Raw genomic sequence first — 11371 nt, 5'->3', positions numbered from 1 at the left:
TGTTTGCCTCGGATTTGGGCCTGTCTGCTGAAGACGATGTAAGTGAGACACACTGCCAGGAGAAGTGAAAAGGAAGTCCATATGTGGCTTGCTGTGTAATAAGACACCCTAGACAGTATATTTTAAGCATTACTGCTTCATCATATATTAATCATGCTTATCTACTCATATAAAAGCTGAGAACACAGATGTTGGAGAAGCTTTTTGAGGCTTGGACTTTCAGAGAAAAAGAAGAAGGTTCACATAGAGAGAGTGCTACCCTCACTCCGTGGAGGGCGGCTACACCAAGAGGGATTTTGAACAACCTGTCACGTCTTTTTTTATAATTATAATCTTTAACGTTTGTATACCGATCACTGATCTTGTGCTTGGTTTTAAAATAAACTTTCTTTTTGAGCACATTTTTATGCTCAGCTAGAGTATATATGATCTCTACAGTAGGATAAGTGGGTGTCACGGGGGCTCACTGGTTAAACCTGAAACTGAGAAGTGGCCCTGGATCAAATAAGGTCCAAGACAGCCTGCTGATTTAACACTTTTTTAGAATATTCCAAATTTCGAAGACACTGAATTTTGGGTTTCCTTATCCGTAAGCCATACTCATCACACCTACAAAAATTAAAAGGACTGAAATATTTTACCCAGTGCGTAATGCATCTATAAGGAGCACACAGAAATATAAAATAATCTAATTCCAATGTTATGAGATGTACCTGTAAGTAGTTTGAATTCAAATGTTGTCTAAACACATTAAAAACTGTGGAATATCCTTTTAGTTTTGTGTTGTGAGGAAGCTAGCAAGCAGAAACCAACCATTCCAACCTGCAATCTTAGCAGCTAAGGGTTAGCCATCTAGTATTCTCAAAGCTCACAAACATGTGTTACAATGGCAATGTTGTTTTTATTCATTCTGAGTACCAATAATTCTGCCAACAAAAGTAAATTAATAGTGCCAGACTTCCAGAATGCTTGACTAACCTGGTGTTTTAACCGGGCTTGATAAGCAGTCTTTTTAATCAACTCCGTCATCACAACACAACAACTCAAGAACTGCTTTCAGTCTCAAACACAGGGACAGGGTGTTAAGCTGAAGGCACATCGCGTCATATCCAGGGTTCACCCGTCTGTCACCAGACATAGTCCCATGTTGACAGTGACTGCTTTTACATGGTGAGATCTTGTTCCACTAGAAAAACAAACTATAGACTGCTTGTGTCCAACCTTTTGCAGAACACTCAGCGTTAGTACATAAAACTGCAATTCAATAGAATTAGGCGAGTGAGTCTGAATTCCAGTCTCTTCCAGGGTTCTCATCTTCATGATGAAAGTGTGCTGTTTTACTTGATGAGGTTTTTCTCCTGCACCGGACAGATCACCATTGTGTCGGAGGCTTTGTCGCAGCAGTACAGGTAGAAAAATGGCAGAATCTTCTCGGTGAAAGTGTCTTCAAACGTGTAAATGTGGGTCTGAGCTTTCATGTCATAAAAAGAGACGTGTCCTTCCTCATAGTCCAGGTACACACCAATTCTTTTTGGCTTTGGGTCGAGAGAGAGCGGCAGTGGCGGAGCTGTTGACACCCGATAGCCCTGGCCTTTCTTCATGGCCAGAGCCCAATAACCCTGGGATGTGCTGACAGAGATCCTACCCTTCCTTTTGACGGAAGACTTGGCCACACCTAAGTACCAGTCATCCTTTTCCCCCACCTGGACCTCCCAGAAGTGTCGTCCAGAAGTGAAGCCATCTCGGCCCAGTACTATGACCACGGTGTCGAAGCGGTCAGGGTTGTCCGGGAGTTCCTGCCAGGCTCCCAGATGCCTCACCTGGTGTCTGTCCTGCGAGAGCTGCAGCCATGGATTGGCCGTGTCAGGGTCCAGGATGACGTCCACTGCAGACACAAAACAAAGGATGTAACTACAGGACGGTTTAAGAAGCAAAACAAAAACTCCAACTAAATAACAACAGAAAATGAGGAAATAATTACCTGAATATTTCGGAATTTTCTTAATCTCTGTCAAAAGTCAAGACAAAAGGTAATTGTTTTCAGATTATTGTCACCTTATGGACATGTTTTTGCTTTTCTTTTAAAATTGTTTTAAAAGTAACGTAATGTTTCCTACCGCTTTTGTACAGCTTGTCAATCATTTCACCTAACGTAGCCTCCAGTTTAGACACTGATCTCCTGATCATGCCAACGCATGCGTCGGTGGGAACACTGGTCTCAGACCAGTCCTTAACAGGTGGAGTAGCGCTTAAAGCTGGAAAGCTCTGCAGGGAGAAGGCAGAATGCCACACAACATCGTAAATAATAAAAAATTTTAATGTGAAATTGGTGTATATTTAAAATATGGAAGAAAAAAAATCGCTCCATTTGGAAAAAGCTTCTTTAAGCTATTCAAAGGTCATAGCTAATTAATTTTTTTAATGAAAATAATACATCTACGGAAGATCTAGAGTGGTGCTGAATCAAAAGTATGAATTTTACTGAAAAATAAATAATTGTTTAATAAATTTAGTCAGGTCCAAATATATCAGGGTTGGGCGATATGGCTTACAAACAAAATCTCCCGATTATAATTTACCAGATTCGATTAATTGATTTTTTTCTTCCTTTTGTTTCATAAAAAACAATTACTGAAATTATTTTTAATAACTTTAATTTCAATCATCTTGTCTGGGAGTTGACCCTAATTTAAAGTGCAACTAAACACAAGCTTTGAAATATGCCTATAATACAAGTTGGCATGTCCCGCCATAGTATTAAATGAAAATAAAAAAAACTGTTTGCTGCTAGTGGTATTTCACATCTAAGAATAAGCCTCACTTCACTTGCATAGTTTCAAAGTAATTCAGAAAAATAAGTACATGAATAAATTAAAGTACCTTACCTTAGGGTAAAATTTGGTTTCATCTTCAGAATATTTTGACAATATAATTTCCTAAAAATGTATTCAACGTTGCATGTTATTACAAAAACTAGTTGACCCTATCAGAACTGATACAGTGCAAAGTTTTATGGAAGCCCACGAGAGAGCACTGGAAAAAAAAATCTAGTTTTCCAAAACTTAAATCTTTTTAAATTTTAAATTGAAATTATAACATAAATTTATTGCCCAGCCCTAAAACATACACATTTTTATTTCTGGTTATGATGCCAACGTCAACATGCAAGGATTCTGCACTAATAGGAATAGCAGGTTGAAGTCACGTGAGACGGGGCTCAGTTGTTGTTTTTGCCAGCTCTGTGATAGGTCACACTGATCGTGTTTTTAAAGGTAGTTCGGGTCCTGGAAGCAGGAAAAACAGACTGGAGCGTTGTTAAGAAACGCTGAAGAGGAAGATAATAGCGTGGCTCGAAACCTTGCCTGGGGTATGTGAATGGAACAGAATGGCTACTCAGGTAGACGCGGAAGAGGAAAAATGGACAACATGGGAAAAGGAGAGGGAGAGGTTGAGGATGAGGAGGGAAAAAAGGTGGATAGGAGTTTGTTTGACAGTCAAGGAAGCAAGCGGGAATTAGAGGAAAGCAGTTCGGATGAGGAAAGGGTTGTTCGTAGGAAAGTTGTGAGAGAAGAGTTCAAAATAATATTTAGATTCAGAAATGAGGAAAAACAGGGTCATATGAGCCCCATTATGATTTCTACAGAATGAAAAAGAATATTGGAGGAGTCGAAATGGTGAAAGTTTTGAGACATGGAAACTTGTTGATAATTTGCAAAACTGAGGAGCCAAAAAAACAAGGAGATACATGTTGGTCACATAGGGGGAAAAAGGTGATAGAAAGAAAAGTCAGAGAAGAGAACAAAACAGTTAAAGGAGTGATTACAGGAGTACCAACCAATGAGGATCTAGATTAAAAGTAAACATGGATGAGACAAGGTTAACAATATACAGAGATTCTATAAACAACAAAGAAAAAGTGGCAAGCGTGTCATTTCTGATAGTTTTCAGAGGCAGTTTTGCCGGAAAGAGTTAAAATGGGATCCATGAGCTTCCCAGTCAGGCCTTTCATTGCGCCTCCACTCCGTGCTACAGTTGTCAGTGCTATGGACACTTAACTGTAGCAAAAAATAATAATTCTCTGTTGTTTACCCATGAAACTGGAGGAATTGTTCAGTTTGCTGTATTTTCTGTGGGAATTATGTATACACATTTGTGAAAACCCCCGTTTAAGAATGGAGCAAAACAACTAATTAACTGAGTGGCATTGCAGCCTGATGATTGTGACAGCTCACCTGCTTACCTTTCCTGTTCATACAGCTTTTAGGTCAGCATGTCACAAGGGCTTATCTGATATGTTGTGGCTTTGATATAATAGGACTGGGGAGGAGAGCATATCTGACGCACATTGTAAGTTACGTCACAGATTTTATTGCAGCTTGATTTGTTTTGACCTTAAAAGGCCAGGCTGGTTGTCTTTCTCCTTTGGCAAAAATGCATGTGACAACACTGGCCTTTACGGGACAGCCACAATAACAATAAAAACAAAGACGGATAACAGAATTGCGTTTAAATAAATTGTTCCTAACCTTCAGGAAGTGAATATGGTCTGTCCTAGCCACGTTTTCCAAGTCTGCGTGCCTCGTCTTGAGCTCCGAGATTTCCTGCTCCAGTTCGGCGGTGAGGCCCTCGGCCCACCTCTCCGTCTGCCTCTGCTTCTCCTCGATGACTAAAACCAGCTCAGCCTGAGCCTTCTGGATGGAGCGCACCAGCTCTGAAAAGACCTGGATGCTCTCCTCGATCTCTCTCTGAGCACTGACCTAAAAGCAGAAATCACACAAACGTTCAAATCTGCATTGATGAAAGAGCACGAGTGCTTCATTTGTGAGAGAGAAAAATTAATTCTATAGCTTTGACAGGAAGTCAATGTGGTATTCCCTACTATGTTGGAACACCTAGCATAATGGACGGTACATGGTCTGACTCACTTTGTTGAGCTCCACAGAGTGTTTGATCTCCTCCACCTTCTTCACTCTTTCCTGGATCATCTGCTGGACATCTATCTCTGTCTTTTTCAGCAGCGCCTGTGTGACATTAACAACATAGATGGCAGATGTAGAATTAATACTGTTACTGATATTTTAACTGTTTAACATTTTCATGCATTTGCTGCATATGTTCTGTTAACTAAACTTCAGATATCTACTGACTGTCCTTCAGTTCTTGCAGTAACTTGACATGCACCCTGGTTGCGGCAGTTGCAAAGTCAAACACCCAATTGCAATTGCAATCGGAGGCAACTACTCAGTTTTTCTGAAAATATTTCAACACCTATCCAGGAGTTGCCTCTGATTTAAGCCTGTTTGCTGTAACGGTGACCCGGATAACTGAGAATTTGCACAGGCATCAAATGTCTAATGTTTTTTTTTTTTTAAATCATCGTTATGTAGGCTACCAGGTCACATTAGGAACAAAACTGCTTGGTGTGGATGCTGTTATTGAATCGAGAAGACTCAAAGTTTACCATTTTCAGTATGAGTAAAGATGTTATAAGAAGAATCACAAGAAGCTAGTCTAAAAGACAACTGGATCATTTAGTCTGCAAGAGTGCAATAGAGAGCAAGACGTTCTGCAGATAACTTCATAATTTTGACCTTTCATAGTCTGTGACAGCACATCCTGGAATGTCAGGAGCCTTTAAGGAAATCTGATCGTTAGGAGAAAGATTTACACTGTTGTGTGAAGTTTTATTCATGTCCTGAAACTCAAGAAGAAAAGAAAGAGTTTGTAGGCTACTTCTTTTTTACAATAACTGTTCATTAATCGGTTTTGTGAAAGCTCTAATAGTGTCCTATTGTTTTCTTTGGCAATTATTTAAACCTCCATCACCAGATTTAAAGTCTGTCACTTAAAATAATTTTTGACAACTGTGAAATATGCAAGAGAACGCTCCATCCTCCTTACAGTTTGGAGTGACTATAAACAGGTTATAAAGTGTAATCAGTGTCTCAATAGCCGTGGTAATAGTTTTATTGCAGAAAATGATTGCTTATTATCTTTTTGACGGTAGCCTTTTGCCTATCTCTCTGACTGATGGGCGAACAGCTTGGACAGATGCCCCTCCAGTTGCGCCTTTCCCCTAAGTTTAAAGAGACCTTTCTTAGTTTTTAAGCTCTAACCATTCTGGGACACCCCGGTATTAATGTATGTTTTGTTATGATTACACTGGTTTTTAAATCCCTTTCTAGACTCTGCTGTTCCTAAGTTTGCTCATCCATCTAAGCAGATCACTAAAACTACAACAAGGCGTGAGTTTGAGGGTTCTGCTTGTAAACAATAACAAGAAACGCCACTGTAAAAGTTGACTTAATAGCTGTATTTCATCCCCTCAATCAAGGCTGTGATTTTGCTGCAATAGAAAGCACCCGTTCAGTGTTAGTGATTACTATAAATCCGCATAAACAGTGTGGTACCCCTCTGAGGAAAGGGACGCAGCCAGCAGCCAGGGTTAAGTAGAAGGTTCTGGAAAATTAAGGTCTGGAGAAAATATAGTCCAGAAGTATGATCAAAATTCACATTGAGTTTGCAAAAACTGTCAAACGTGTCCTTTTCCTTAACTTAGCACTCTTTAAATAGAGCCATAGTGAGAACATTGTGACCTCTAAATTCAAATCAATATGTAGTACAATCTTACATATCTATGTTTATAGGGCTGCATGGTGATGCAGGTGCTGGCATTTGTTCAGGCTTTGCAGTCATGGTTTCGAATCCTGGCCCTAGGGTCTTTCTGCATGAAGTTTCCATGTTCTGCCCGTGCATTCTTGGGTTCTCTCAGGGTACTCTGGCTTCCTCCCACAATCAAAAATCAGAACCATTAGGTTAACCAGTCTCTTTAAATTACCCCAAGGTAAGAGTGTGTGCCTCTATGTTGCCCTCTGATGAACTAATGGTGTCTATGGTGTACATTAGAGATAAGGCACCAATCCCCCCCTCCCACACTCACAAGTATGCATGCTTGTGTATATTTATGGGTGTTAGTCTGGGTTTCTCACCTTCTTCTCGGTCCACTCTCTCTCCACAGGGACGGTGTAATGAGCCCTGTGGTCGGTCTCGGTGCAGAGGACACACACGCACGTCTGGTCTTTCTTGCAAAAGAGCTCGAGCAGCCTCTCATGCTTGGGACACATCCTGTCCTCCATGTTGGCCACGGGCTCTATCAGCTTGTGCTTGGTGAACCTGGCAGCGTGAGATTTGAGGTGCTCATCGCAGTAAGAGGTCAGACACACGAGGCAAGATTTGATGGCTTTGGGGCGGCCCTCGCCCAAGCAAACATCACACAGGACATCCTCCCAGGTGGAAGATGGGAGAGGAGGGGTCTGAGACGTTGGGGAGGTTTGAGGAAGTGAAGCGGAAGGGATTTCACATGAAGGTGTAGGTGGCGTTTTGAGCGGCAGAGCTGGAGCTGAATCTTGAGGCGACGATGGAGGAGAGCTTTTAGATGCCAACACTGGAGGGATTAATGGGGGCAGCTCCTCCATTTGACTCTCCTTCACCTCCTGCTTGTTTTTCTTCTCCTCTTGCTTTTGTTTCAGCTCCTCCATAAGATGCTGCATTTGATCTTTCTCCAAAAGCCTCTCCTCGTCCTCCTTCCTCTTTTTCTCCAGGGTCCACTTCTTTGTCTTTCCAACCCCCTCTTCCCCACTTCCTTTCCCTTCCACACTCTTAACTCTTATCTGCTTGAACTGCTCTGCAATTTCCCTCAGGACGGTGTTCACGCTGATGTCGGGCCTTTTGTGGAAGGTCTTCTTGCACATGGGACACTGGTAGAGAGGGCTCGTTTTCCAGTATCCCAGGATGCAGCCCTGGCAGAAGTTGTGCCCGCAGGGGATGGACACGGGGTTGGTGAAGACGTCCAGGCAGATGGAGCAGTGCACCTGCTCTTCAGACAGGTTCCCAGTGGTGGCCATGCCTGCACGGCGGAGAGGCAGGGTCATTTTCAGCGAAAGCAACCAGCCTTTGAACGGGACATCTGACCTGCTGTGATATTGAGGTTGCCAGAGTTAGATGGCTTTTAATTCCTGGTGGCTCATGTGCATGCACAGTTGAGGAGAGATGGGTTAAGGGATGAATTTCTCAAAACAGATTTAAGAATGATGACTCGGTATTTTGTTATTGTTTATGTTTTACTATGCCGATATCTCATTCGTTTCATTTCAATTCTTTTTACTTTCTTAAACATTGTCACCTAACCTTGAGGTTAATTGTAATATGTAAATGTGACAAAAACTGTTATAAACGGCACAGATAAGACACATGAAAAATTAGGTGATCTTATTAGCTGAACTTCTTGGATTACATCCTTCGTATCAACTTTCCAGAAAAAACAAAATTAGAATTAGTCTGAAAATTAGCGGTACTCTTACTTAAAGGAGCAATCAGCAACATTTCACCACTAGGTGGGGCTTGAGCACTGTCTGTAGACTAAAACAAGATGTCTCTAAAACCCTGAGTGGCAGCAGTTCATCATGGATGTACATGCACCCGCGGCCAGCCTGGCAATGTGAACAAGAGACGGGAGAACAACGCAGAGAGATAATGTATAACATCATACTATATTTAATCTAAAAATTAGTACCCTCACAAAGAGGGCCAACAGTAAGCTATTTGCCTCTATGCCAATTTGAAACTCCTTTAAGTGTCTGCATGTTGCTGTTTTGGCTTTTCCAACTTCCATTTTGTACCTGTGTAAGTTTATTTATTTTGATAGATAAGTACTTTTGATGATATAAAAAAAAACTCAAATATGATCTAATTTAAATATATCATTTGTTGAAGTCCCTTTATGTATTAATTGTGGGTTTGAAACCTTATGAACCAGATAACTTTGGAAATATGAGAGACGATGACCCTCCAGACTAACTCTAGGTAACTTCATGTTGATAGGTGTTATTTTTTGGAGACACATATCTATGTTTCCTTACAGCTGGTAGTTTTAATAAAAAAAAAATATTTTTAAAATCAGTTTCCAAAGCAGGCACAAAATGTCCCCTAACTGTTTATGAAATGACACAAGGTCGGTTTGAAGTGTCCTGTGGAATATGGCTCACACCTGGAAAAGTCAAGAGCTAAACAACCAAGACTGCACGAATACAAAATAACAAATGAACAAAACTCCCTAAAGAGCAAACAGATGAGCTCTATATGGCTAAAGCCATATAGATTCAAACATAGCTGTTTGCAATGATGAAGAAGAACATGGAAGTGTGTAACTGTGAAAACAGCCAACACATTGTTAAAGCTATGGTTGGTAATCCTGTTCAGAGACACTTTTTGTTATACTGGGTGAAATGGTCCTTCCATCCTGACAGCAGTCAATACTTTATGTATGAAGAAAAACAAACAAAAAAATTTACATCCCAGCCTTCCGGTCTGAATGACAAGGATTGGTCAGAGGATTAGTCCAGCCAAGTTCTCCCTGGAACCACGTCCCCCCGTCGCGAGGGTATCACCTTATCTTTTGGTTGTCCCACAAGCCAATCATTGTTAGGTACCGGTGTGCGCGCACATTGTTAGTTTCCGCTTGCTAGCTGCACATGTGCACTTCTGTTTATGTATCCAGTTAGCTTTAGTGTTAGCCTTTCACCATATACTTTGAAAATGGCTGAGAGTCGCAAAAAGCAAACTGTTTGACATGTTTACTTTTTTGTTGTTGAGGCTTTTACAGAACTAGTGGCTTGTTTTTCATACAGTCAGCTGACAGGAAAGTGGGTATGAGAGAGGGGTAGAGACATGCAGCAAAGGACCACAGGTCAGAGTCGAACCTGGGTCGGCCACATCGAGGACTAAGGCCTCCATACATGGGTCGTGTACGCTATCGTGGTTAGATCGTGCAATATAACCACTGCGCCACCGAAACACGCCCAACTGTCTGACATGTTTATGAGAAGAAGATGAAGACCTCAGTAGAAAGAAATAAGACCAGGAATTGTTTTTTAATTTTTCACATGATCCCCCTAAGGAGCAAAAAAGTAGGTAAGACAGTCTTGAGCATGCAGTTATTCAAAAAGGGACTTGGCCATTTCTTACTTGTATTTCAGGAAATATCGCTGACTCTACCTTTAAGATGCAAAGTTTGTGCTGAAAGTGCAATGAAATCTTTGACATAAAAAGGCTTAAAAGAGAAATCTTTCTTTTGTTTGAATTTTGAGTTCTAGATTTAACAAACTGATGAAAGTACTTACATTGAGCCTTTTTGAATCCAGAACTTATTTTTAGTCATTTGGAAGAGAAGAAAATTGGTACAAGTGATGATTACTTGTATTTAGAGTAAAGTACATGCAAAGAAATATTGAAACATAATAAAAAAGCAATTTCAATAGACAATAGATTAGACAATCGATTTTTTATGTTGAATTTCTTATCTGTTTTAAATATACTAAATTATTTAAAATATGCCGAAGATTTTTTTTGTATTGATGGGGTTTTGTGGTTTTTATTTGCACATTTTTTGAACATGAACTGCAATGTATCACGCTCAATTAAAGCCTGGTAAACTATTTTGCAAATGCCACTGAGCCCAAAGTAACTGTGTTTGCCTTTCAAATACATTTAACTCCTGGCTAAAGGCCTCTGCAGTCATGACCGTACAGACTTTTACCACGAGAACCTACATTGTACATGTGTGTTAGTCTGGCATTTAACCACTGCTTTCCTATGGTCAAATCATTTTCCTGTGTTTTATATGAGTCAGCAGTAAACTATTAAAAGACAAACTGAAAGTAATGCAATCAGGTCACAGCTTTTAAGACACCATACATTAGTTTCCTGGGAAATAAAACAAACCCAACAACACTTCCCTTCGAAAATAGGTAGTAAACATGTTTAAATTCAGAAAATAGAAAGCAAAACTCTGAAGGAGAACCGCACAGACACTCACCAAAGAACAGCTGCCTAAGACTTCGCTCTGTGCTGATATCTGAGACCGGCTTTGACCACTGGCACCTCCAGCTCCCCCAGTACTAACCCACAACTCAGTCCTGAAAATAAACCTCCCCTCCCACCTCTTTCTTTCACCCTAGATACAAATTTAAGCCTCTTGGCCATGGCCTTCTGAGCCTCAGGAGGAACTGCCCTGTGTAAGTATAGAGCAATTCTCAAACTTGACAGAGAGAAGCTATGCAATGAAACAAAAATATCAATACTACATGGTTAACGTGCTGGTTTGCTCGATTTATATAATTTAAGTTGATAATAAATAACATTCAAGCTTGATTTAATTGGGTGGATTTGGTTGTTCTTGCATTATTTTTGATATTCTATATCGATCCCATTTGTTTAAAAATACACAAGAACTGTAACAAACATCCAAGCTGAAGCTTGTTTTTATTTATATATTATTTGTTTATCAGGGTTATTTAAACTGATAATAAATGTT

General features: G+C 40.4%; 1 protein-coding gene across 2 annotated transcripts; it reads right to left on the bottom strand.

Annotated features, from left to right (window-relative positions):
* Window positions 1–881: 881 nt before the first annotated feature.
* Window positions 882–10977, bottom strand: si:dkey-46i9.6 (E3 ubiquitin-protein ligase TRIM58). 2 transcript variants are annotated; one of them, XM_036145998.1, is made up of 7 exons: window positions 10874–10977; window positions 6990–7974; window positions 4926–5021; window positions 4527–4757; window positions 2118–2265; window positions 1982–2008; window positions 882–1885 (listed from the first exon to the last, which is right to left on the bottom strand). In XM_036145998.1, exons 2-7 carry the CDS (start codon window positions 7929–7931, stop codon window positions 1338–1340), a joined length of 1992 nt encoding a protein of 663 aa, XP_036001891.1. In that variant the 5' UTR covers window positions 7932–7974; window positions 10874–10977; the 3' UTR covers window positions 882–1337. The 2 variants fall into 2 exon arrangements, with proteins under 2 accessions (XP_036001891.1, XP_036001892.1); XM_036145999.1 differs by having other exon boundaries at window positions 6990–7906; window positions 10874–10975.
* Window positions 10978–11371: the final 394 nt, after the last annotated feature.

The sequence above is a fragment of the Fundulus heteroclitus genome, chromosome 14 (assembly GCF_011125445.2).
Source record: "Fundulus heteroclitus isolate FHET01 chromosome 14, MU-UCD_Fhet_4.1, whole genome shotgun sequence".
In the NCBI taxonomy this organism is placed as follows: Eukaryota; Metazoa; Chordata; class Actinopteri; order Cyprinodontiformes; family Fundulidae; genus Fundulus; species Fundulus heteroclitus.
Note: the sequence above shows the minus strand (reverse complement) of the source record. Positions and strands in the feature narration are given on the sequence as shown.

Bases quoted from the DNA above. Each gene is read 5' to 3' on its own strand.
- si:dkey-46i9.6 (XM_036145998.1), bottom strand. From the start codon at position 7,931: ATGACCCTGCCTCTCCGCCGTGCAGGCATGGCCACCACTGGGAACCTG. The intron at 5,022-6,989 runs GTGAGAAACCCA...AATGTCACACAG, and splicing joins GAGAGTGGACCGAGAAGAAG to GCGCTGCTGAAAAAGACAGA. The intron at 4,758-4,925 runs GTGAGTCAGACC...TTCTGCTTTTAG, and splicing joins ACTCTGTGGAGCTCAACAAA to GTCAGTGCTCAGAGAGAGAT.